We start from the raw sequence: 25,230 nt of genomic DNA, 5'->3' as shown, positions 1-25,230 counted from the left end.
GGGTAAGATACATCCCAAATGGGGCATTGTACTCAATCATGGGCCTGATAAGAGAAGAGTATAGGGGCACAATGACCTCTCTTGATCTAGATGTGAATCCCTTCATGATAAGGTGGGCAATATAGAAAGTCTTCCCAACCACCTTGGCAATGTGAGTGTCAAATGAGAGGTTACTGTCAACTTGGGTCCCTAGGTCCCTGATTACCTCTTCTGTACTTAATGGATTACCACCTATGTGGTAATTTGTGGGTACCTTGTTTTTCCCAAAGGGTATCACTATATATTTTTTGGCGTTCAGTTTAAGGCCATGGCTCTGGCACCAATTATCCGTTTCTATGAGGCCTCTCTGGATGCTTGTGTCCGCTGGAGTATCAATTATGGCGCCCAGTTTGCAGTCATCTGCGAACTTTGTCAGCCACAATCCTCCTATGTTTGCTTGCACCTCGGAAAAATAAATGCCGAACAAGAGGGGTCCCAGGACTGAGCCCTGTGGGACACCGCTTGTGACTGGCTTAGAGTCTGACATGGCTCCAGCAATTCTGACCTTGTGGGTTCTGTCCTTGAGCCAGTTTGCAACCCATCTTGTGACATATGGGTTTACATTTAAGCTGGTGAGTTTGTCTATGATGCCCGAGTGGGGTATTGTGTTGAAGGCTTTTGCAAGGTCAAGTTAGGCTGTGTGAACTGCCTTACCCTCATCAATGGCCTTAGTGACGGTTTCAAAAAAGTCGACCAAGTTCAAAAGGCAGGATCTGCCCTTGACAAAGCCAAATTGGGTAGGATCCAATGTCTGTAGGTCCCCAATGTCTTTGTTTATGAGTTCCATAATGATCCTTTCCATAGCTTTGCAGACCAGGGTCCGTAGAAGCACCGTCTTTGTGGAGTGGGACCACTGTTGCTGTACGCCACTCTTTGGGTACGTATCCTGTAGTAAGGCTAAGATTAAACAGGAGCCTTATGTGTGGGTTTAGTTCCTCTTGGAGTTCATGTAGCACGCAGCCTGGGACACTGTCCGGTCCCATTGATGCTGTGTTTTTAGCTTTAGAGAAGGCGGCTCTCACCTGGGCATCTGAGATGTTAGGGAGGCTACACTCTGCTGGGATAGATATTTCTCCTTTTGGGGGAAAGGGGCGGAGAAATTTGCACTGAACCTGTCTGCCAGAATGTTGGCAATGTCTGTGGGTTCAGTGTATTTTGTGTCATTTTGGACTAACTCTGAGCATATCTGGGAGTTTCCACCCAGGTTTCTAACATAGCTAAAGAAGGCCTTGTGATGGTCTTTTGTGTCTTTTGCGATTTTTCTCTCAAAGTTGGCCTTGGATGATTTTATGAGTGATCGTAGTTTTTTGCTAGTACTGATAAGAGATGCCTTCCCTTTTAGGGATTTTGCTCTGTCATTTAGTAGCTTCCTCCTCCTGTTGTAAAGTTTGTTAATGGCTGGGGTCCACCAGACAGGGTGCCTGCCTTTGGGGGAATGGGTCTTGGTTTTATTAGGGATTGCATGATCCATGCATTCTTGAAGGTGCCCGTAGAAGGCATTTATAAAGGATTCAGCGGTGTGGGTTGTGGTTTCCACTGGCCCAGGGGCCTTGAAGGATACCATTTCAGTCTTAAGAAGTGTGAAGTCAGCTTTTGAGAAGTTCTTCACTGTGGTCTTTTGTGCAGGGGGTGGGGGCGGGATGTGGATTTCCAGTGAGATTAATTTATGGTCTGATCTCACCAATGAGGGGTATACTTCTGGTGTGGAGCATTTTGTCCCCATGTTTGTGATGATCAGATCTAGTATATTATCTCCTCTTGTGGGAGTGGTGACTAGTTGTTCCATCGCATTTGAGTTTATGAATTCTAGGAACCTTTGGGCTAGGGTGTTGGGGCTTGAGTAATGTTCCCAGTCTATGTTTGGATAGTTGAAGTCTCCCAATATGATGGTATTTGGAGAGACATTCATACTCTTCAGTGTCTTCAGGAAGGCTGAGTGGGGTTCCTGAGTTTGAGAGGGTGGTCTGTGGCATGCTACAACCTGTAGGGCAGTTTTGCCTATGGTTAGTTGCACCTGGATGGTCTCCGATGCTTCGTGCATTGCCACCAACCTGGAGGTGTGGGTATCTTTGATGAATATGGATACTCCCCCTCCTTTTGCGGTTCGGTCCAAGTTTTGGGGCCGGAAAGCATGATATGAGGTAAAACCTGGTAGTGCTGGGGTGCTCTCAGGAGCCTTGAACCAGGTTTCAGTCACTGCACAGACATCAATGTTCTCCATACTGAGGAGGGCTTGAGGCGTGCATCTTGAGGTTTAGACTTCTGGCATTGAGCAGCATTACCCTTAGTTTTTTTTCACTTGTGTTTTCTAGGGAGGTGGGTTTGTCTTTTGAGCCTTGCCTAAAAAAGGCACTATGGGGGTGGCAAGAGCCTTGGCCAATATCCGGCAGCTCAGGGGTGACAGGTGCAAGCCATCCCTTGCGAAGCAGCATGGCTTGTCAAGCATGTCATCCCAAGCAGACAGACATTGGATCCCCTTAGAATGACACCAGTAATTAAGCCAATTGTTAAAGCTGATCATTTTGTCTTTGTACTGTGGCATCATTCTTGGTGAGGGTAAGATGCTGCTCAGGGTCAGGGTCATACCGGCCTGGGCTACATAATCAGAGAGCTCCTCTATGTCTCTTTTCATGTAGTCTAGGGAGGTACGTCTCAGGTCATTCACACCGGCATGGACAATGACTGAGTCATATTTGTACTTGCTTTGGAGTGACCTGAGTGCTTGTGTTATGTGGCGGATTCTAGCGCCCGACAGGCAGCTTACTGTAACCTTTTCCTTGTTCAGTCTGGTGAGCGGGACGTCAGTGTGTCTGACTATGGAGTCACCTATTACAAGTGTATCTGGCATATTGTTTGGCCTTAAGGGCTGTGACTGTTTAGCACACTGACTTTGTGAACTATGTGTTGCATGTGCTATGTCTTGAGGTAGTGGTCGCTTGGGTGTCTGCTTTGGAGGCCTCTGTTGTTTTGGTAGATTTTTAATCAGAGCCTCCGAGTATGTTTTTGTGTGTTTATGTGTTTGGTTTGCAGTTGTGATAGGTCTATGTGAGACTGGGTTTGTGGTGTGCGTGGTTACCTTCTCCTCCTGACTGATTTTGCCAGTACTGAGTTGAGAGAGCTCAGCCTCCAGTTTGGCTATATAGTTGCATCTCTCACATATATTTGTATTTGTTGGGAGGAGGAGAGGGTTGTCTGTGTACATGAGGCAATTGTAACATTGCCTCAAGATTCCCAGATTCACCAGCTGAACAGGAGAGGACGCAAGCAACTGACCCTTCGACATGCTAGAATTGTGTAAAGGATTGCTGTGAAACTGAGTCAGAAAGGACCTATGGGGAAATGGGTACTCAAGGGGATTTAGGTGAATGAAGTACTTTCTTTTTGTTTAAGAGTGCTTTACCTGTATAAAAATGCTTTAGGAGCAAGTGCTGGGCTTTTCAGATAGAGAATAGACTGTTTAGATTGCAAGTAGAGCAATTCTAAGGGAAAAATTGAAGAGCAGACTTTGTGGAGCCAGAAATACTTTAAACTTGATTAACCGGCGCTGCCCGATGCTGCTCTATGAGCAACTATGCGCAAATTTGCGCAAAAGCTCACTAAAGCAGGCTTTATAGCAGGGGGGTTGAAAAGAGCTAAGAAATGGCCCAAAACGGCCAATAAACTACAAGTTGCTGGGCTGGAACCACTCCTTTAGGGACAAATAGGCTGCTCAGTGCTCCCCACTCCCACTGGTGAACAAAGAAGCTTCCCCTTATCCAAATAAGGATATGGACAACACAGGAACTATGACACAGCCCAGGGATCAGCAAAATCTGAAGACTGGACTATTCTAGTTCAGTAAAGGCGGGAAAACAAGGATGTTTTTTTTGTTTTTTTGTTTCAAACAGACAAAAAGATACAGTAACAAACAGTAAATGCTTTAAATCGGCTAGCGCACTTGAGTGTGTTAGCCTAACAGTTAAATTAAACAAAAACAAACTTTTTAAAGTGCAAACAGTTCAGAAGCAAACACAAATACAGTAGATCAATTTGCAGAGCTAGTTTAGTAATATGAAGATGCTTAAATACAGCAGTCAAAAAGAAAGCCAGAAAAATACTTATAAATCAAAGGAAAGTCACTCTTTCACTCTCTGCTGCTTGTAGAACTCTGCAGGACACCACGAGGAGCTGTGCTGAGTCGTATACAAGCACAAAAGCACGCTAAAGCGGGTTTTATAGCAGGGGGTTGAAAAGAGCTAGGAAATGGCCCAAAACGGCCAATAAACTACAAGTTGCTGGGCTGGAACCATTCCTTTAGGGACAAATAGGCTGCTCAGTGCTCCGCACTCCCACTGGTGAACAAAGAAGCTTCTTATCCAAATAAGGATATGGACAACACAGGAACTATGACACAGCCCAGGGATCAGCAAAATCTGAAGACTGGACTATTCTAGTTCAGTAAAGGCGGGAAAACAAGGATATTTCTTTGTTTTTTTGTTTCAAACAGACAAAAAGATACAGTAACAAACAGTAAATGCTTTAAATCGGCTAACCCACTTGAGTGTGTTAGCCTAACAGTTAAATTAAGCAAAAAACAAACTTTTTAAAGTGTAAACAGTTCAGAAGCAAACACAAATACAGTAGATCAATTTGCAGAGCTAGTTTAGTAATATGAAAATGCTTTTAGTCAAAATACAGCAGTCAAAAAGAAAGCCAGAAAAATACATATAAATCAAAGGAAAGTCACTCTTTCACTCTCTGCTGCTTGTAGAACTCTGCAGGACACCACGAGGAGCTGTGCTGAGTTGTATACAAGCACAAAAGCATGCTAAAGCGGGCTTTATAGCAGGGGGTTGAAAAGAGCTAGGAAATAAACTACAAGTTGCTGGGCTGGAACCACTCCTTTAGGGACAAATAGGCTGCTCAGTGCTCCCCACTCCCACTGGTGAACAAAGAAGCTTCCCCTTATCCAAATAAGGATATGGACAACACAGGAACTATGACACAGCCCAGGGATCAGCAAAATCTGAAGACTGGACTATTCTAGTTCAGTAAAGGCGGGAAAACAAGGATATTTTTTTGTTTTTTTGTTTCAAACAGACAAAAAGATACAGTAACAAACAGTAAATGCTTTAAATCGGCTAGCACACTTGAGTGTGTTAGCCTAACAGTTAAATTAAGCAAAAACAAACTTTTTAAAGTGCAAACAGTTCAGAAGCAAACACAAATACAGTAGATCAATTTGCAGAGCTAGTTTAGTAATATGAAAATGCTTTTAGGCGAAATACAGCAGTCAAAAAGAAAGCCAGAAAAATACTTATAAATCAAAGGAAAGTCACTCTTTCACTCTCTGCTGCTTGTAGAACTCTGCAGGACACCACGAGGAGCTGTGCTGAGTCGTATACAAGCACAAAAGCATGCTAAAGCGGGCTTTATAGCAGGGGGTTGAAAAGAGCTAGGAAATGGCCCAAAATGGCCAATAAACTACAAGTTGCTGGGCTGGAACCATTCCTTTAGGGACAAAATAGGCTGCTCAGTGCTCCCCACTCCCACTGGTGAACAAAGAAGCTTCCCCTTATCCAAATAAGGATATGGACAACACAGGAACTATGACACAGCCCAGGGATCAGCAAAATCTGAAGACTGGACTATTCTAGTTCAGTAAAGGCGGGAAAACAAGGATATTTTTTTGGTTTTTTTGTTTTTTTGTTTCAAACAGACAAAAAGATACAGTAACAAACAGTAAATGCTTTAAATCGGCTAGCGCACTTGAGTATGTTAGCCTAACAGTTAAATTAAGCAAAAAACAAACTTTTTAAAGTGCAAACAGTTCAGAAGCAAACACAAATACAGTAGATCAGTTTGCACAGCTAGTTTAGTAATATGAAAATGCTTTTAGTCGAAATACAGCAGTTAAAAAGAAAGCCAGAAAAATACTTATAAATCAAAGGAAAGTCACTCTTTCACTCTCTGCTGCTTGTAGAACTCTGCAGGACACCACGAGTAGCTGTGCTGAGTCGTCAGATCCCCTTGAGTAGCAGTTGAGCTGCGACTACCATCACGCACTTAGTAAACATCCAGGGGGCTGTGGTGTGACTAAAGGGCCCTGAACTGACATTGATTGGCTCCTAGCTGGAAGTGCATAAATCTCCCAGATGACTTGGCTATCTTGATGTGGTGGTAGGCAACCTGGAGTTCTATTGACAACATCCAGTCATTTGCTTGTAGACTTGACAAGATTTACTGCACTGTGACCATTCTGAAGGGGCTTTTTTGACAAGGTTGTTAAGGTCTAGAACGTTCTTGAGTTCTTTGTTTTTCTTGGGCACTGAATAGAATCATGAACAGATTATGGACAGTCTCTGAACTGGTGGGACCTCTTGCATTGCTCTTTTTATAAAAGAGAAAATATTTCTTTGACTACTTTATATTGCTGCGGTGGAACTTCTACCCAAAAGGATTGAGAGACATGGCCTGCTACTGCCTCCAGAGCAGAGCACAACTGACAATGAACTTCAGGGATGCTGGTGCTGGTTGCAGGAAAAGGGCCCTGGAAATCCCTGTTTCAGTGGATCTCCATGACCTCTGAGTCTGCATCCATTGAAGGGTTTCCCTCTGCCACAGCCATTCCTGTCCAAGGAGAATTCAAAGGGATGAAGTTAGTTCTTCTTTCCTGCTGAAAGATCACAGACAGATCTCAAATTTGCCTTCATGCTTACACCTCAGCAATGTTTCTTTCACAGATGGTCCAAAGAAGGAAGAACCATCAAAAAGGCATTTGTAAAAGATGTTATGAAGTTATCCATAAAATCACATAGGCAGAAAAGACATCTCATGGTTTTGCCTGTGCCAGAAACTTTGGCTGTCCCATTGGCTATATTATAAATCAACCACATGAGCAAGCGAGAGACGTTCACCATAGATGGTTCCACTGTGGTAGGACTTCACATAGAGAATAAAGCCTGTTCTGCTAGATCACTCTGAAAGTGGTTCATGTGTTAATTTTGATTTAAGGTCCTTATGAATCTCTGACAGCCAGACATACTGAAGTATGTGTACTGTAAGACACTGTCTCTCTCAAGTAACAAAGAATGTTCTTAGCTTTGTTTCCTGTCACCACTACACCTAAGACAGAAGGTGACTTGGCCTAAGTGGTTGAATAACAACCTAGTATATAGATAATAAGGTTGACTTAGCACTGCCAAAACAGATTTACTGGTATCTTTAACACTTCACAACAATTTATTTACTTGCTTATTTATCTGTCTATATTTGTTTACCATGGCAGTACACTGATCTCAATAGACCATTTGCTTGCTCAGCCCGGGTGAACAGAATCACATAAGAAATGAACAAAAAAAAAAGTCATGTCCTTACCATAGCGTTCCATGTGAGTTGTTCATCTCGCCTTTTTGTTCTTACACATGGGTCGGAGCCAATCCCTCGGCTCCGAATCGGCCACTTTTGAAGCTCAGACTCTCAGAGAAGCTCGAGACCCAGTGAATATCCCATGATGCCCTGCTATGAATCCCCAGATCTAGTATGCTGCAACCAAGACAGCCAACGGACAGAATAAAACTATAAAGTCTACCTACTGAGAAAACTATAAGATTAGGGGGAGAGAAGCAGAGCTGGAATGTCTAAACAGACTGACAGCTGGACCAATCTACCAAGGCAACCCTCTCACTCGACTGGAGGGGAAGGTGGGCAGGAATGTAAGAACAAAAAGGCGAGATGAACAACTCACATGGAACCTTATGGTAAGGACATAACTTCTTTATGTGAAGTTGTTCTATCAAACCGTTTTGTTCTTACACATGGGTAGCGTCCTAAGCACCCTCATCCTGGGTGGCTCACGGGAGAACATTCCTGAGCACAGTGGAACCAAACGTAGCCCTGTCCCTGGAGGTCTTATCTACTTTGTAATGAGTGATAAATGTATGAGGTTTTGACCACTTGGCAGCTGCACAGATGGTATCTAAAGGTAAACAAGCTGCATGAGCCAATGATGTAGAAACAGCTCGTGTAGAATGGGCTTTGACGTTGGTTTCTAATGGCTGATTAGTAGAAGCATAAATGAATCTGATGCAATCAGACAGCCACTTGGATAATGTGATTTTTGATACTGAGACACCTTTTTTTATTTTCTGCATACGACACGAAGAGTTGATCCAATTGTCTGAAATCCTTTGTTCTATCCAGATAGAACCTCAGCTGTCTATGTACATCAAGCTTGTGTAACATATATTCCAATTTGTTGGTATGGTGTTTGAAGAAGGTTGGGAGCTCAATTGACTGATTCAAATTACTTTCCGAAGAGATCTTGGGAAGAAAGGTAGGATTTGTCCTGAGGGACACCCTATCAGGATGAAAAATCAAATATGGGGGTTTGAAGGACAAGGCTTGAAGTTCGGAGACCCTGCGTGCAGACGTAATGGCTACCAGGAATAAGGCTTTCCAAGACAAAAACTTTAAACGACAAGATGAAGCAGGTTCAAAGGGGGCAAGCATCAGTTGGGATAAAACCAGATTCAAATTCCAGGGGTAGACAGGATGCCTAATAGGTGGCCTGAGATGATGGGTCTCTTTTAAAAATGCTTTACAAAGCCTATGCGACATGATGTTAGAGACGTTGAAGCCTACATGGAAGTTTGAGATAGCAGCCAACTGAACTCTAATGGTGGCAGCAGCCGCGCCATCATGGAGCAACGATGACAAGAAGTCTAAAATGACATGGATAGGTGCTACATAAGGGTCCGTGTCATGTTGAGAAGCCCAGTGAATGAATCGTTTCCATTTGCTGTTATATAGTTTCCTGGTAGATAGCTTATGAGATGAAACTATAATATGTTGGACCGCAGAAGACAACTCATGTGACCTGGCTAGTGTGGGAATCGGAGCAGCCAAGCTGTCAGTTTCAGGGACAGGAGGGATGGATGGAGAACTCCCAAAGAATGAGTCAGAAGATCCGGCACTGGGTCCAGGATCCATGGTTCTTCCAGTTGATATTTCCGCAGGAAGGGAAACCAAATCTGCTGAGGCCAAAACGGAGCTATTAAAATCACAGTCCTTTCCAGACTTTTGGCTTTCTGCATGAATTTGGGAATTAGAGATATTGGTGGAAAAGCATATAGGAGACCCGGGGGCCAATCGTGTATGAGCACATCCCTCGGTTCTTTCCCCAGTGGGGAATAAAGGGCAAAGCAGCTGCTGCATTTGGCATTCATCGGAGATGCAAATAGGTCACAGCAAGGCTGGCCCCATCTGCGGAAAATGTTTTCCACTACTTGTTGATTGAGAGACCACTCGTGAGGCAACAGCATGGTTCTGCTTAGTTTGTCCGCTATCACGCTGGATGTCCCCGGGATGTGCATTGCTATCAGAAAGCATCCGGTGGATACAGCCCATTGCCAAATTCTTAGGGCCTCCCGGCATAAAGGGTACGATCTGGTTCCCTCTTGTTTGTTGATGTACCAGACAACCGACATGTTGTCTGTCTGGATAGCAATAGTGCCTGGAGGAAGAGAGTCGTGAAAGTGTTGCAACGATAAGAACACCGCTCTCAGCTCTAGGACATTTATATGCAGGTGCGTTTCCATGTTTGACCAAGTGCCTTGGACAGTCTTTCCCTGAAATAGCCCCCCCCCAACCCTATCAGGGAAGCATCCGTGGTCACTGTGGCTGTGGGTTGGGGAAGAACAAAGGGACGTCCTGTTATTACTTGGTCACTGTGCAACAACCAGCTGAGATCTTTCTTGCAAAGATTGGTTAATCGGATCTCGTGTGACATGGGTAGTTGCTGGTACGACTATTGCGTGAAAAGTAACCACTGGAGAATTCACATGTGCATGCGGCCTAATGGGACTGCTATCAAAGTGGCTGCCATTGTGTCTAAAAGCTGTAGTATTTGGGATGCTGGAGCTTTGTTGCGGGCTAAGAGCCTGGATAATTGATCTTTTAGTGTTGCGATTCTTGATTGGGGCAACCTGATTCTTGCGTTGACGGTGTCTAGTTCTGCCCCTATAAATGTAATATGCTGCGAGGGCGATAGCACAGATTTTTCGAAATTGAGAGTAATACCCAACTGGGAGCAAAGGTATATGGTGTAGTCTCTTGCTAGGATTAGTTGATACCTGGAGGTGGCGGTGAGGAGCCAGTCATCCAGATATGGAAACACCTGGAATCCCCACCATCTCAGGTGAGCCGTGACCACTGCCATACATTTGGTGAACACCCTGGGGGCTGTGGTGAGACCAAAGGGCAGGGCTCTGAATTGATAATGACTGGCCACAGCTGGAAACGCAGATGATCTCTGGATGATCTGTCCATTTTGATGTGGTAGTAAGCATCCTTGAGATCTATAGAGCACATCCAATCGCCCGTTGCCAGGAACGGGAGAATAGACTGCAGCGTGACCATCCGGAATTTTTCCTTCTTGATGAAGGTGTTGAGTTTGCTGAGGTCTAGTATGGGCCTCCAGTCCCCTGTTTTCTTTGGAATTAAAAAGAACCTTGAGTAAGTTCCAGATCCTATTTGGTCTGCCGGGACTGGCTGGATGACTCTTTTGTCCAGCAGCTTTTGGATTTCTACGGCTGCTAATTTTCTCAGACTGGGTGGTACGTCTGGGATCCTTGTACATAAAGGTGGGGCTTTTATAAAGGGGATGTAATAACCTCTGGCAATGACGCTTTTTACCCAAAAGTCCGTTGTAATGTTTAGCCAGGTGTCTGGGTATAAAGCCAAGCGACCCCCAACTGCCTCCAGAGTAGGACAGCCGGGCTTCCTTTCAGGAATGCTGATAGGGCTTACCAGAGAACTGATCCCTGTCTCCCTGGTTCTGCAGACCGCCTCTGCCGTTTGGACGGCGTCTTCCATTTCTGCCCCCTCCTCTGCCTCTAGAGGGGGTTTCGGTACGTGTGTTCTGGAAAGCTCCTTGAGGTTTTCGGAACCACATTTTTCCAGTTCATTGCCCTTTGGGGTACGGTCTGGTTGGAGTGGAAAAACGGACCCCTACAGCAGACAGAGTCTTCCCTTCCTGTTCACACCTAGTAAGTGTCTCCTTAACCTTGGGTCCGAACAAGGCGGACCCGTCGAATGGGATATTGACAAATGAAGATTTAAAGGCTTCCGCAAAGGAGCAAAGGCGCAGCCAGGATTGCCTCCGAAGAGCTATCGCTGAGCCTGCTGCCCTACTCGATCCATTGGCCACATATGAAATGAGGCGCATGGATGAGTTTACTATTGAATTAGGGGTGTTGAGTTGTGCAGTCATGAGATAATAATTAGAAATTGAAAGTCACTGGCCCGAGCTAACTCCGATGAGCTGTTGATCCATTGCAGCGGCAAACTAGCTCTGGGGATTCATAGCAGGGCATCATGGGATATTCACTAGGTCTCAAGCTTCTCTGAGAGTCTGAGCTTCAAAAGGGGCCGATTCGGAGCCGAGTGATCGGCTCCGACCCATGTGTAAGAACAAAACGGCGAGAAAGAACAACTTCACATCATATTTTTCAGATACAAAGATATGCTAAACACATACATATTTACAGATGCAAAAATATGCTTAAAACATTTAGTTCAAGAAGCAGTTTACAAAGTGAAAACACAGATGGAGAGATGGAATTTAGGATGGTGCAGTGGTGCAGTGGTAGCATCGTCGCCTCACATCAACAAGTTCTCTGGTTCATTTCTGTGCAGAGTGTGGATGCCCACCCTGCATTTGTGTGGATTTTCTCCAGGTACTCCCGTTTCCTTTTAACGTTGCAAAGACATGCATCAGGAGCATTTCTCCCAGAGATGAATGAGATGCAGCAAGTGAGGGGATGACATAGATAAGGAAGGATAAAATAGGAATAAAGGGATGTGAGAAAGCTGCAGGTTTCATGCAACATGACTTGTGAGAGTGCAGCTCACCTTGTTTGGGTGAAGAGGTATTCCTTGAGCTGTTGTCTGAAGTCCGAGTACATTTGGATGTCTTTGATTCAGAGTGGAATGGAGTCCCATAGTTTAGATGCTAGGATGTAGAATACATTGTCAGCACAATGGCGTTTTAGTTTTTGGAGTTAGTAGGGTTGGTCAAGATTGAGAAATACTCATGAGCTGATATGTGGGGGGTTTAGTGAAAAGTTTATGACCGAGACAGGAAGATGTCACAAGAGAAAGGGCTTTCTAAATTAGTGATTGTAGTAGGAAATTGTATTTCAAATTTACTGGGAGCCATTTAGCTTTGGCGAGACTTAAGCAGTGACTAATGGGGCAGTTAGTAATGAGCCAGCGAATTTTATTGAAGATAGTTTGCAAGGTCTTGGCATTTTATTTTGAGGCTGCAGCTATCACAGGTAGTCCATATTCAAGTGAGACTAAGACTATTACTTTGACTGTGGCAGCTTTAGCTGGCTTGGGCAGAAGAGGTGATAGCTTGTTTTCTCAGAACAGTAGCATATTGGTCGTTTTGTTTGTGTTTTGAATGTGTAGCAGAATGTTATCATCAGCATTGCACTGAAACTGGTTCCCTGGGATTTAAAACAATGTATCGACTAGATGCTAGCAGCTCCTGTATAGACCCATACCTAGCAAGAATAGTCAGGAATGGCAATCAGAAAAAATACAGGAGTAATTTGTGAAAATTTATTAAATACTGCATATCAATCTTCACAAATCACATATAAAAATACTCATTTTGCCAAACCCCCTTTCCCACAACTAAATGCAGTCAATTGCAGTTACAATGCTAAAATCATCCTCTAAAAGTAAAAGTAAACGCATTCTAGTGTGAAGTTTAAAACTTGTATAATGTTAAACACATGATAAATGTTACCTTTGCCCTTTTTCGTAATAATTTTGCCAAGCGAACGACATAAGGCTTAAATTCCCTTTGGTGGGTGCCTTGTCTGCGAACCTCTAAACCAGAATCATCTGATGCTTCTGGGATGAATGCCCAGCGATACCTGCCATAACAAAATGCAGTTTGTGTTGAGTTTCACTAGACACTTCAGGCAATTACTGGACTACTAACAACACTGTTATTGTTATAACTGATGTGCATACACAAGAACTGGTTCCCTGAACTGTGACTTTAGAATGTTTTTAGTAGAACAAATTTCTCAGACTTACAATTTGTAACAGTAAAAGTCAAGTTCCATCCTACCTCATCCATCTCCCTTCTCTCTCACACACACACACACACACACACACACACACACACACACACACACACACTTTTTTCTTGAGCACTTCAGCTGAAATACATCTCTCCTCAATATTCACTCATTCACCAATACTCATGTTATTCATATTGATCTCAGAATTATAGAAAGTTCAAAGCTATAGAGTCTTATGACTATTATGTCTTGCCAGTTCCCACCCCTAGACTGCCCCCCCCCCCCCGGAGGGCTATGCCAATCAAGCCCAGGGTGCATTTATGAATACCCAACTAATTATCCAGGTCCTGGTTGAAGGAAGACAGTGTATCACACTGCTTTTACCTGCAGGGCAAGTAAATTCCGGAGGGGAGGGAGGTGCTAAACAATCTGTCTCTACACCTTGTTTAATTGATCTGCTGAAACAGGTTCAGAGCACTTGTTTTGACTATCTGTACTTGATCTGTGAAGGTACAAGATACTCTGGACTACTGTGTCCCTGATTACTTAGGAGGCAAGGCACAGATCTCCTTTGAGAAAACTTTAAGATGAATAAAAACTCAAGATGATCACCATGGCTTATGAAAATGAATTTAATATAGACAAGTGCTTTCACGTAAAACATCTATGCTTTTTCAAGTCTTCAATGAAATGTAAAAACACATACTCATCATATAGTCAAAGTTCATCAATCAATCAATCAATCAATTAAAAAATCAATTAAAAGCAAAATTAAATCAATTATTCAATATTCCACATTGCACTCATTTAAAGGGGGCGAGCATCTAGCTCAAGTTTAATACACACATAATTATTTAATCCTGGATGTACACGGGCTTGCAGCTTTAAAATCCACTTTAGTTCAACACAATCTACTTGATTATTAAGATAACCCCTCTCTTATCACTGACAAGAATTTGCAAAACTTTAAATTCAAATTTATTTTCAGGAAATTCCATAATGTGTTTAGCCAAAGCATTTAATTTATTATTGTTTTTCATATCATACATATGTTGGTATATCCTATCCTTCAGACATTTCTGTGTTTTGCCTACATAAAAATACCTACATCCTTCACACTCTGCCAGATAAACTATATTAGTCGTGTTGCAAGTAGCATACAGCCTTGGTTGGAAAATAAGAGATAAAACTGGATGTTTAAACTCTTGTTTTGCAGATATATGTTCACACATCCTACAATTTTTACAGGGATATGTCCTTAATTTATGTGTGGATATAACATTCTTTTGCCAATCCCTGCATAATAACTTCTTCAAGTTGCAATTATTTTTGTATGTAAAACTAGGGACTTCCCCTATGATATTCACAGTTTCTTTGTCACTTATCAAAAAATGCCAGTTTCTCTTAATTATGTTACAAACTTTATTATTGTCACTGGCATATTTTGTAACAAAGCGTACTGTATTTCTCTTTAAGCCTGTGTCTCCCTGGGAGCTGTTTCTGTGGGACTAAATACATCATTATTTTGAAGGGTTCTTTATAACCCCTTTCTGTAAATAACTGTTGTAAATATTCAACCTCCTTCTCCCTGTCAGTATTTACACTGCATATATTTTTAACTCTACTCAATTGTCCTTTAATAATGTTCTGAAAAACATGACTGAGATGCATACTACTATAGTCTAAAAAACTATTTTTCCAGCACGCTTTATGAAACAACTTGGTATTGATACCTCCTAGTCTGTCCCTATATATTGAGGCATCCAGAAAATCAATGGACTCAAGGGAATGAGATATCGTAAACCTCAGGAAATCCGTTGTTGACTCCAAATATTTAATGAAGTCAAATAATAGGGGTAACCCTCCATCCCACAACATAAAAGTATCATCAACAAAATGCCTATATAATCCTATATATGTACTAAAGGCACTGTTATGTAGATATTCCTTTTCCCAGTAGTAGACTATCAGATTTGCATATGAATCTGCACAGGGGGTGCCTATGGCAACCCCCCATTTAAATCATGTCCTCATACATAAGAACATCATTTGATAATATCAAGTCCAATAGTGTGCAATACTAAAATGATTTCATTAGAACTATTGTCCCCATTTCCTCATCACATCTCTTACTGCCTCTATGCCATACGTATTAGGTATGCAAGTAACAAAACTTTGTACATCTAGAGTAACCATATAACAGTTACCCAACTCAGATCTTTCACTGAACTCCCTTAGATCTTTCAAAAATTGAGATGTATCCTTCAAAATAGTGGGAATCTTTCTTACTAATTGTCCCAACTTACTCTCTAAATAAACTGAGAAAGGCTCCATAGCCCAACCACCTACATCTACAATGGGCCTTAAGGGAGGTTTCTGTAGGGACTTAAGTATCTTAGGTAACCCTTTAATATATGGTATTCTAAGAATTTCCACAGTAAAAAAAGTATATAATTTCTCATCAATCTGTCTACACATCAACAAATCATATAAACTTCCTTTAATACCTTTAACAATCTTCAAATATTGAGCATGAGTTATTAACGTACAAGTGTGCGACTCATTCAACATAACCTGCATGGACTGAATATAATCACATTTGTTCATGATAACCACAGCTCCTCCCTAATCTGCGGGTCTTATACTTAATTCGTGTTTGTTCTGCAAGGATCATAAAGCACATTTCTCATTTGATGTAAGATTATAAAAGGAACCTCTACTATGCACATAAAAACTGTCACAAATTTCTTTCTCACAGGCTCTAATAAACGTTTCCACATGACTAGGTATGACAGGTACAAAGGAACTTTTTTTATACAATTTAGTACTTTCGTATTTTTTATCATCTTTAAAATACAGTTTTAAAGCTATGTTCCGACTGAACAGTCTCAAATCGGTTAACAGTTCACTTACTTCAGTGCGCACAGAGGGTATAAATGTTAAACCCTTATTCAACAAGACTGTTTCAATTTCACTCAGACTGTAATCAGACAAATTAACTACAAGTTCATTCACTGCTTCTGTCTCCTGTTCAGGATCATTTTTTGTTTTTTGTTTTGACTATCTGTACTTGATCTGTGAAGGTACAAGATATTCTTGACTACTGTGTCCCTGATTACTTAGGGGGCAAAGCACAGGTCTCCTTTGAGAAAACTTTAAGACACAGAAAATAGGGACAGTCCTTCTAGTATTTTAAGACACCTTGGGGGTTTTGGAACCCCTGGGATCTTTTCAACTGTTTGATATGTCTGGGGAAGTACATCCCAAAGGATGCACTGCATTCCATAACTGGATCAATGAGTGCTGAATACAAGGGTATAATAAAATCTCTGGATATGGATGATATTCTGCTGTGGCAAGTAGAAGGCTTTCTTGCTAACCAATGCTAAATTCTATACAAATTTATTTGAATAAAGAGTCTGTCGGGGCACTCACAGGGTGTAAGGGAGAGAAGTAATTCTAGATGTGACATCACACTATTGCCAGCTCACACACCATGTACATATATGGGCAATTTAGAGGACTGTCACTTCAACTAATAGGATGACTTTGGCATGTAGGTGGAAACCAGAGACCCAGCAAAAATTAACAAACAGATGGAGAACACGCAGACTCCAAACAGTAGACAACCAGCTGACAAATGATCCAATGAACCAAAAGATGAGAGTCAACTAAGCCAAATGCTGGAATGCGCCTTCTTACTGTTTTATAAAATATAACATGATTTCTCATCTAATACAGGAAATCAATATTCCTTGCAACCAAGCACTCCTGAGGTAAAATGTTTGTCAAGCACACTACACAGCCCAGCTAATAATCACATACTTACATTTGAAACTGTGGAAGGTTTTCAGAAGGTAGGGCCAAAGCAAGGTCTAGGAACTTGCATGCAGACAAGTAGAAATTTAACCACCGCTGGCTGTTATAAGAGGTTGAAAATCCATTGCCACCTTGGTATGTAGTCTCCAAGCCTCCTGCACTCTGACCAGATGTTCTGTAATAAATATGCTTTGTTAAATATACCACTTTACATTCACATCATGCTCTGATATATATCACTTACACTGTCTTTTAAAAAAATGACATATGCTACCCTTAATTCACTGTGAGATAATTTCTTAGTCTAAACATCATAAACAGCAGCACTATATACTATAAATAACAGATACAACAGTACCTGTCACAAAACTACTTTGACAAGGCTGTCTGTAGTCAGCAGCTGTTTGGTCTCCTTCCCAAGTGGCCTCTCTTGACAATTCCTGAAACTGCCCTAGCTCCCTGCAGCACACAGCAAGGCGTCCCTGCGGTGTACAATGAGGGTGTGCTCAGCTCCATGTTCCCAAGTCCTGATAAACAGAAAATGGGCCAGCCATATCTGTAAGACAAATATCATAACTAGACAAGTAAATAAATTTATAAACTAGTAACACTTAGTGTGGACAGTACAAAACAAGCAGGGAAAGTAGTAGTCTAATAAAAAGAGTTATGTATTTACCATAACTTAGCATCTGTGTTATCCTAGGTCACTATTCATCACTTCTGGGTCATAGGATCAGACATAGGATTTGAGCCAGCAACTTTTCAGATAGATCCTAGGCTCAAGTTCCTCCCACTCCCATAATTCTTTACTGTCCTCTAACCCCTCAGATCGAGTTTACCCTAGAGCTAGAAGACAGCCAGACTAGACCTGAACCACCAGATAGGACATCTCCACTTCCTCTAAATCCAACATGATGGGGGAAGAAGAGAAGGATAGTGATGAATAGTGACATAGGATAACACAGATGCTAAGTTATGGTAAGAATATAACTCTTTATCTGATGTTATCCATGTCACTATTCCTCACTTCTAGGTGAGAGTCCCCAGCTACCATACAATCCTGGGTGGTCTTATGGAACCGCATGCTGAAGAACTGTGGAGTCAAAGGAAGCCCTCTTCCTGGAAACTAGGTTGAGTTTGTAATGAGTAAGGAAGGTGTGAGGAGTACACCAGGTGGCTGCAGCACAAATCTCATCTAAGGAATGTCTGGCTAAATAGACAGCTGACGTAGCCACTGATCTAGTGGAATGAGCTCTGACAGGTAAAAGCAATCCCTTAGAGGTATAAACTATAGAAATACATTGGGATATCCAATGAGATATTGTAATCTTGGACACAGCCTAACCCAGTCTGTTAACAGAGATGGCCACAAACAGTTGGTCAGATTTGCAAACGCTCTTTGTCCTGTCTAAATAGAGTTGCAATTGTCTATGCACATCAAGCATGTGCAGCATATACTCTCCCTTACTGGAATGGTTGGGAAAGAAAACTGGTGCCCAAACAACAGAGGCACTCCTCGTGCAAGTCGTATATGGACATCTTCCAACCACATGAGGAGCACCTCTTAAATCCTGCTGGTTTGTCGGACATGATGGGCTGAACAGCAGACCAAGCGCCAAAGGTAAAACACAATCCAGAACTGTTAATCAGGCCAAACCACAGTCAAAAACCAGCAAGAAGATGATAACAACAACACACACTAGTAGATAATTCAAAAGTAGGAATGAGTCTAAGCCTAAGTACTAACAGAGATTTTTCAAGTGGAGTAAAATGGCACCAAAAGGGCTGACAAAAAGATAATAGCTAGAAGGGGGGGGCTAAGAAAGTACAAAAACTATAACTTAGAACTCTAAGGATACAAATAAATAATTTTAAGATCTACAAGGACAAAAAAAGGAATTCTGAAAATAAGCACTTATCACACTGAAGGTCTCGAGCCAGAGGATCAAGTCTGTAGCAGTGAAGCAGCATTTGACATCTGAGGGGTCAGAGGGCAGCAAGGGAATATGGGAGTGGGAGGAGCTCGAACCTAGAATCTGTCTGAAAAGTTGCCAGCTCAGATTTGATGTTGGACCCTATGACTCAGAAAGTGAGGAATAGTAACATGAATAACATCAGATCAAGAGGTTGAGGGTGAATAAATAACCATTGCGGGAAATGCTTTCAAAGTTCAGCTGATACAGTAAACATTCACATATATTTATGTTACTTCGAAGGACCCTTTACTGTGAGTAAAGTCTGGGAAGAATCCCAAGGATTATAATATAAAAGAACACCTTTCTAGAAAGGTATGCAGCAGGGAGGCCATGAAAGCAAGGGCTTAGAAGGCCAAATCATAAAGCTCTGAAGTGCCAATAGAAGCATACTACACAACTGTGCTATCTTCACTGTAGGTGAGGTACACTCTCCAACAGCAGACGTCTGAATCATTTCATTTCATCCCAGTAACCCCTTTAAGAGCATGGTCCTTCAGCTAAGATTTTACACTGCAGTAAGTAACCCAATACGAATATCTAACTGGCCAGCTGGGCTGTCACTCACTGCCTAGCAAAAAGGTAAACTTAGTCTTTACGGGACTACTCAGTTTTCAGAGCTGGGATTCCAGAAGTTGCAATAAATGTTTGACCTATGAAAGAAATAACACGTGGGACCTCATCCCCTGACCAGAATAACAGTGTGCTTTATTTTGTGCTATCATTCCTTTGAATTCTAGTTGGTACACAAGGTCCCTATAAGAAGGCAACACTGCTAGGAGCTTTCTTCAGTTCTTTAAGCCCCATGTGGCCATCATAGGAACTTGCAATTACATTAGGCTACACCCTTTATCAACAAAAATAAGAATATAATAATAATATAAAACTGCAACTATAATGGAAAAGTAAGAAAATGAGAAAATGATGTGCACATTTATTAAGGGATGGAGGAAGAGTAGCTTTAGTGCTGAAGTGACCACTCCTCAAAGATGCACTGCTATGGCAAGTATTCTAACTGCACTATCATTTTTGCAAGGGCCACTTTACCAGTAAACCATATCTGGGTAAATCACCAAACCAATACTTCTATATCAATGGTAGAAAGACAGCTACATAATCCATTATAACACTGTTGTGTCAAAACCTGTCCAACTCCTGGGCCATGCATCCACATTATAATGGTTTGTGAAGGCTTATGCAACAGACCATGTGGCTGCATCTGTGAGAAGTGTGCCCACTTGTCTGAGAAATAGGGCTTTTCCCCCCTAGCCAAGTTAATTGCCCCTGCATTAAGAAGAATAGCCTCTCTCCAGCTGTATCATCAGCTATAGCAAGATATCTCATCTCTGACTCACAAAAAGTCAACTGAAGAAAGGGATGGATGGTCAATAGCATATGTGGGACCCAAAAAATTAAAAGGTAAATGGCAAGAAAGTGAACTTGAAATGCTGATATAAATCATGTAAATTATTTTGTGAGAGTTTAATAGATATAATCTGCAGTGGTATAGCATCAACTTTGTAGTAGGGGAAGCTGAAATACAAATGTATGCGTGCATGTGTGTAAGAGACTGATCAATGTACCTTAAACAATGTCAGTCATTTTTATGGTGAATAGACACTGAATTTTCCATTCAGTTGTATTTGAGATCTGTCTGTAACTGCGAGTACATCCACCATGGCTTTAAATAACAAAAGCCCCAATTAATGTTTTAATACTTATTTAAAAAAAAAAAAAAAAACTCTAATTACTTCATTTCTAGGTATTAAGGCTTTGTCTCTGCTTAACTGTAAGGCGACCCATGGTGTACGAATGAAAGTTTCACATCATTTGGGAGTGTCATGTGTGGTAAATCATAATCCATAATGAACCACATTACAGTGCTGAACCAAAAAAAACCCCAAATAAACAGCTTAATTGTTCTCATTTATTTAAAGAAGCAACACACAACTACAGCAAGCAAGTCATCATTTGTTTTAGCAATATCTCTTATAGGCAAGTCATCTGGTGATTTACAATTCTGCAGCTATGCTTCAGTTTATTATCACCTTATACTCAAATTATATCAGCAGGCAAAAGGTGAAAGATGTTAGAAGGAATGACTAAATGTTTAACTTGAAAAAGCACTGGAGATACTAGCATATTTCAAAATATCCAGTACTACCCAAAATGACTACCATGAGCTCAGAAATGAAGCCAGGCAAAATTATAGGACAGTATTCATAGTCTAGTCCTTCACATTTTTATAGTGGTAATCCAAGAACAGTGGTGCTATGTGGTTATACAAATCACATCTTTCAGGATGACTGCAAAAATGTACAGGCCTTTTGTTAAATATGCCTCCCTATTGTAAAAGACTAACATGCTTAAGGCATAAGTGATAGGGGACAGCTAATACACAATGTATAATGCTTCATATCTGTGTATCAGTAGGATTCATAGAAATGACTCTAAAAGGAGCTCATTTGCATGCTAAATGTGTAAATAGCAATTTACCGCAAGAATATGGAGTCACGAGGGGAAGGGATATGTACTGCCATACATTTTAAAAGGAGGTACAATTACTGACTTAAGTTAAAGAAATGTGTTTATTGTATTTTAGTGCTTCTGCATACATGGATAAACTACTGAAGGGGTTGCAAGGAGAAATTATTAATTTTGGTGTCAGTGAAGTGCTTGTGCAGACATGGAGAAGCTACTGAAGGGGGCTGTTGGGGGGAAAGGTTTCATTTTGGTGTTGGAGAAGTGCTTGTGCAGATATGGACAAACTACTCAAGGGGTGCTTGGGGGAAATGTTTCATCTAGTGTCAGTGAAGTTCTTGTGCATACTTGGTCAAACTACTGAAGGGATCCCTGGGGTAAATGCTTCATTCTGGTGCTTGTACATACTAGGAGATACTACTGAAGGGATCCCTGGGGTAAATGCTTCATTCTGGTGCTTGTACATACTAGGAGATACTACTGAAGGGATCCCTGGGGTAAATGCTTCATTCTGGTGCTTGTACATACTAGGAGATACTACTGAAGGGATCCCTGGGGTAAATGCTTCATTCTGGTGTTTGTACATACTAGGAGATACTACTGAAGGGATCCCTGGGGTAAATGCTTCATTCTGGTGCTTGTACATACTAGGAGATACTACTGAAGGGATCCCTGGGGTAAATGCTTCATTCTGGTGCTTGTACATACTAGGAGATACTACTGAAGGGATCCCTGGGGTAAATGCTTCATTCTGGTGTTTGTACATACTAGGAGATACTACTGAAGGGATCCCTGGGGTAAATGCTTCATTCTGGTGCTTGTACATACTAGGAGATACTACTGAAGGGATTGGTTGGGGAAATATGTCATTTTTGTGCTTGTGCATACTTAGACATACTACTGAAGGAACTGGTGAGGGGAAATGTTTCATTTTGGGGCTTGTGCATATTTGGACATACTACTGAAGGGATTGCTTGGGTAAATGCTTCATTTCAGTGTTTGTGCATATTTGGATATACTACTGAAGGGATTGCTTGGGTAAATGCTTCATTTCAGTGTTTGTGCATATTTGGATATACTACTGAAGGGATTGATGGGGAAAGGTTTCATTTTGGTGCTTGTAGATACTTAAACATACTGCTGAAGCGATTGGTGGGGGAAATGTTTCATTTTGGTACTTGTGCATACTTGGGGATACTACTGAAGGGATCACTGTGGTGTATAAACTAAAGGAACCACCTGTCTTACCTACATATCTGAAACTGCCATTCACCAATGATCTACAAAAAGGGATTTTGTTAGATCCAACAGGAATATATATTTATTAAGAAAATAATATCTGTGAGGAACAAGGGTCTGAGCTACATATGTTTTTAAGAACTTACAAAACTACATCCCTAGTCTAAAATTCAGATTTTGCCAGTGTTGGCATGTGCAAAAGGCCAGTGTTTGTACTTCTGTGGAATGCAAAATTAAAGCTGGTGGTGGCTCACAGGAAAATATTCCTCAGAACCATGGATCCAAAGGAGGCTCTATTCCTGGAGGCCAAATCAACTTTGTAATGATTGATAAAAGTATGTGGTTTAGCCTATGTTGCTGCAAATAGTGTCAATTGGTATCTTAGCCAGAAAGGCTGAAGAAGCAGCAATGGCTCTTGTAGAATGGGCCTTAATGTTTTTCAGAAGTTCTTTATTTTCAGACTTGTAAATAAAAGATACACAATCAGATAGCCACTTAAAAAGTGTAACTTTAGAGACAGAGGATCCTTTCTTTGAATCTGAAAAAAAAAAACAAATAACTGATCAGATTTTCAGAAGTTTGCAGTTCTATGTAGGTAAAAACAACTCTCTATGTACATCCAGTTGATGTAACGTGTACTCTGCTTCTTTGGGAAGAAAACTGGTAACTCAATACTTTGATTCAAATTTCTCTCTGAAACCACCTTAGGTACAAAGGAGGGGTTGTTCACAAAGACACCCTGTCTCTATGGAAAAGCAAATAGGGGGTCTTAATGGGCAATGCTTGCAACTCTGACCCCTTCTGGCACAAGTGATCGCTACCAAGAAAATGCTTTTCCAAGTCAAAAACTTTAAGTCGCAAGATGACGCTGGTTCGAAGGGAGGAAAAATTACACAAGATGGAATGAAATTTAGGTCCCTTGGCACTGAAGGTTCTCTGATAGGCAGTCTTAATAACATAGTACCTTTGAGAAAGGCCTTACATAGCTTATGAGATATTATATTAGAGCCAGAGTCTTCCAAATGAAAGTTCGAGATCACTGCTAACTGTACCATAATAGTAGCTGCACCCTCGTTGTAAAGTTTTGCTAGGAGTCCAGAATTAAACTAATAGGAGCAGAAAAGGGATCAATATTGTTACAGATAGCCCATAAACAGAATCTTTTCCATTTGCTTTTATAAATCTTCCTTGTTGAAGTTTTATGAGAAGAAATTAGAATGTGTTTAACTCGAGTGAAGAGGGTTGGAAACCTGGCTATGATTGGAATTGGAGCAGCCACTCTTTCAGTTTAGCAGATGCCCGGACATGGCAGTTAAGAGCCAGTCGTCTAAGTATGGAAACATCCAGAATCCTAGATGTCTCAAGTGAGCTGCTACTACTGCCATACATTTGGTGTACACTCTGGGGGCTGTAGTGAAGCCAAAGGGCTGAGCTCAAAACTGGTAGTGACTGGAAGCTGAAAGCGCAAGTGTCTCCTGAATTGGCTTTCCATTTTTATGTGGCAGTATGCATCCTGGAGATCTATCGAGCACATCCAGTTGTCTTTTCCCAGGAATGCGAGTATTGACTGCAGTGTCACCATCCAGAACTTGCTCTTTTTTACTGATTTGTTTAGAATGCTAACATCCATAATTGGTCTCCAGTCCCCTGTTTTCTTTGGAACAAAAGAATCTTGAGTAAGTTCTGGATCCTACTTAGTCTGCGGGGATTTCCTGGATGACTCTCTTGTCTAGCAACTTTTGAATTTATAGAGCTGCCTGTTCCATTTGACTGGGTGGAATGTCAGGCACTTTTTTCAACTTTGGAATGAGAAGGGAAAATGGGATGATGTAACCTCTGGATATAATGCTTTGTACCCATTTGTCTTTTATTAGTTGTCACCAGGCTTCTGGGTACAAAGATAAGCGATGCATGACTGCCTCCAGAGCTGGACAGTCAGGTCTACTAAAGAAGGATTCTCTGTCGCCCTGACTTTGTGGACCTCCTCTGCCACGAGGTCAGTGTCTTCCATTATTACTTCCACCTCTGCCTCTTGGGGAAGTTTCACCACATGTGTCCTGAAAAGATCTCTGTGATTTTTGGAACCACATCTTACCACTACCTCTCTGACCCTTGGGATAAGGTCTAGTAGGCATGGAAAAACAGACTCCTATGGCAGACAGAGTATTTCCTTTCTGTGAACACCTGGTGAGTGTGTCCTTTACTTTAGGCCTGAACAAGGACGAGGGGTCAAATGGGGCATTTACAAAGGAAGACTTAAAGGGTTCCGCAAAGTCACATAAGCGCATCCAAGAATGTCTCCTTAGGGGAATTCCAGAACCCGTTGCTCTATTCACTCCATCAGCTGCATAGGAGATGAGCCTCATGGATGCATTAACAACTGAGTTTAAGGTAGCAAACTGAGAAGTTACTTTGCTGGCAACCCCTTCAGCTACTGATCCTTGGAGGGTATCTCCTAGCTCTTTCAGGAGATCCCTCTGTAGTTGTAAAATGGGTAAGATAGTAAAATGATCTGAGAGAAAAAGCTGCTGAGGAAAAAATGCGCTTTCTGTACCTGTCTATAGGCCTGGATTCCTTGTTCGGGCGGATGACAGAAGAAG

The 25,230-nt window shown here is 41.6% G+C and overlaps 1 protein-coding gene across 1 annotated transcript in view; it reads right to left on the bottom strand.

Annotated features, from left to right (window-relative positions):
• The window catches only part of DOP1A (DOP1 leucine zipper like protein A), a 2,183,138-nt gene that overhangs the window by 87,078 nt on the left and 2,070,830 nt on the right, over positions 1-25,230 (bottom strand). The window contains exons 36-37 of the mRNA XM_044073353.1: positions 16,948-17,112; positions 12,836-12,965 (exon numbers count right to left, since the gene is read on the bottom strand). Coding sequence (XP_043929288.1) covers positions 12,836-12,965; positions 16,948-17,112 — 295 coding nt within the window. The remainder of the gene's footprint in view (positions 1-12,835; positions 12,966-16,947; positions 17,113-25,230) is intronic.

Source organism: Protopterus annectens, chromosome 1.part1, assembly GCF_019279795.1.
Source record: "Protopterus annectens isolate FY-2018-M chromosome 1.part1, PAN1.0, whole genome shotgun sequence".
Lineage (NCBI taxonomy): Eukaryota > Metazoa > Chordata > Ceratodontiformes > Protopteridae > Protopterus > Protopterus annectens.
This window is presented reverse-complemented; position numbering and strand designations above follow the sequence as displayed.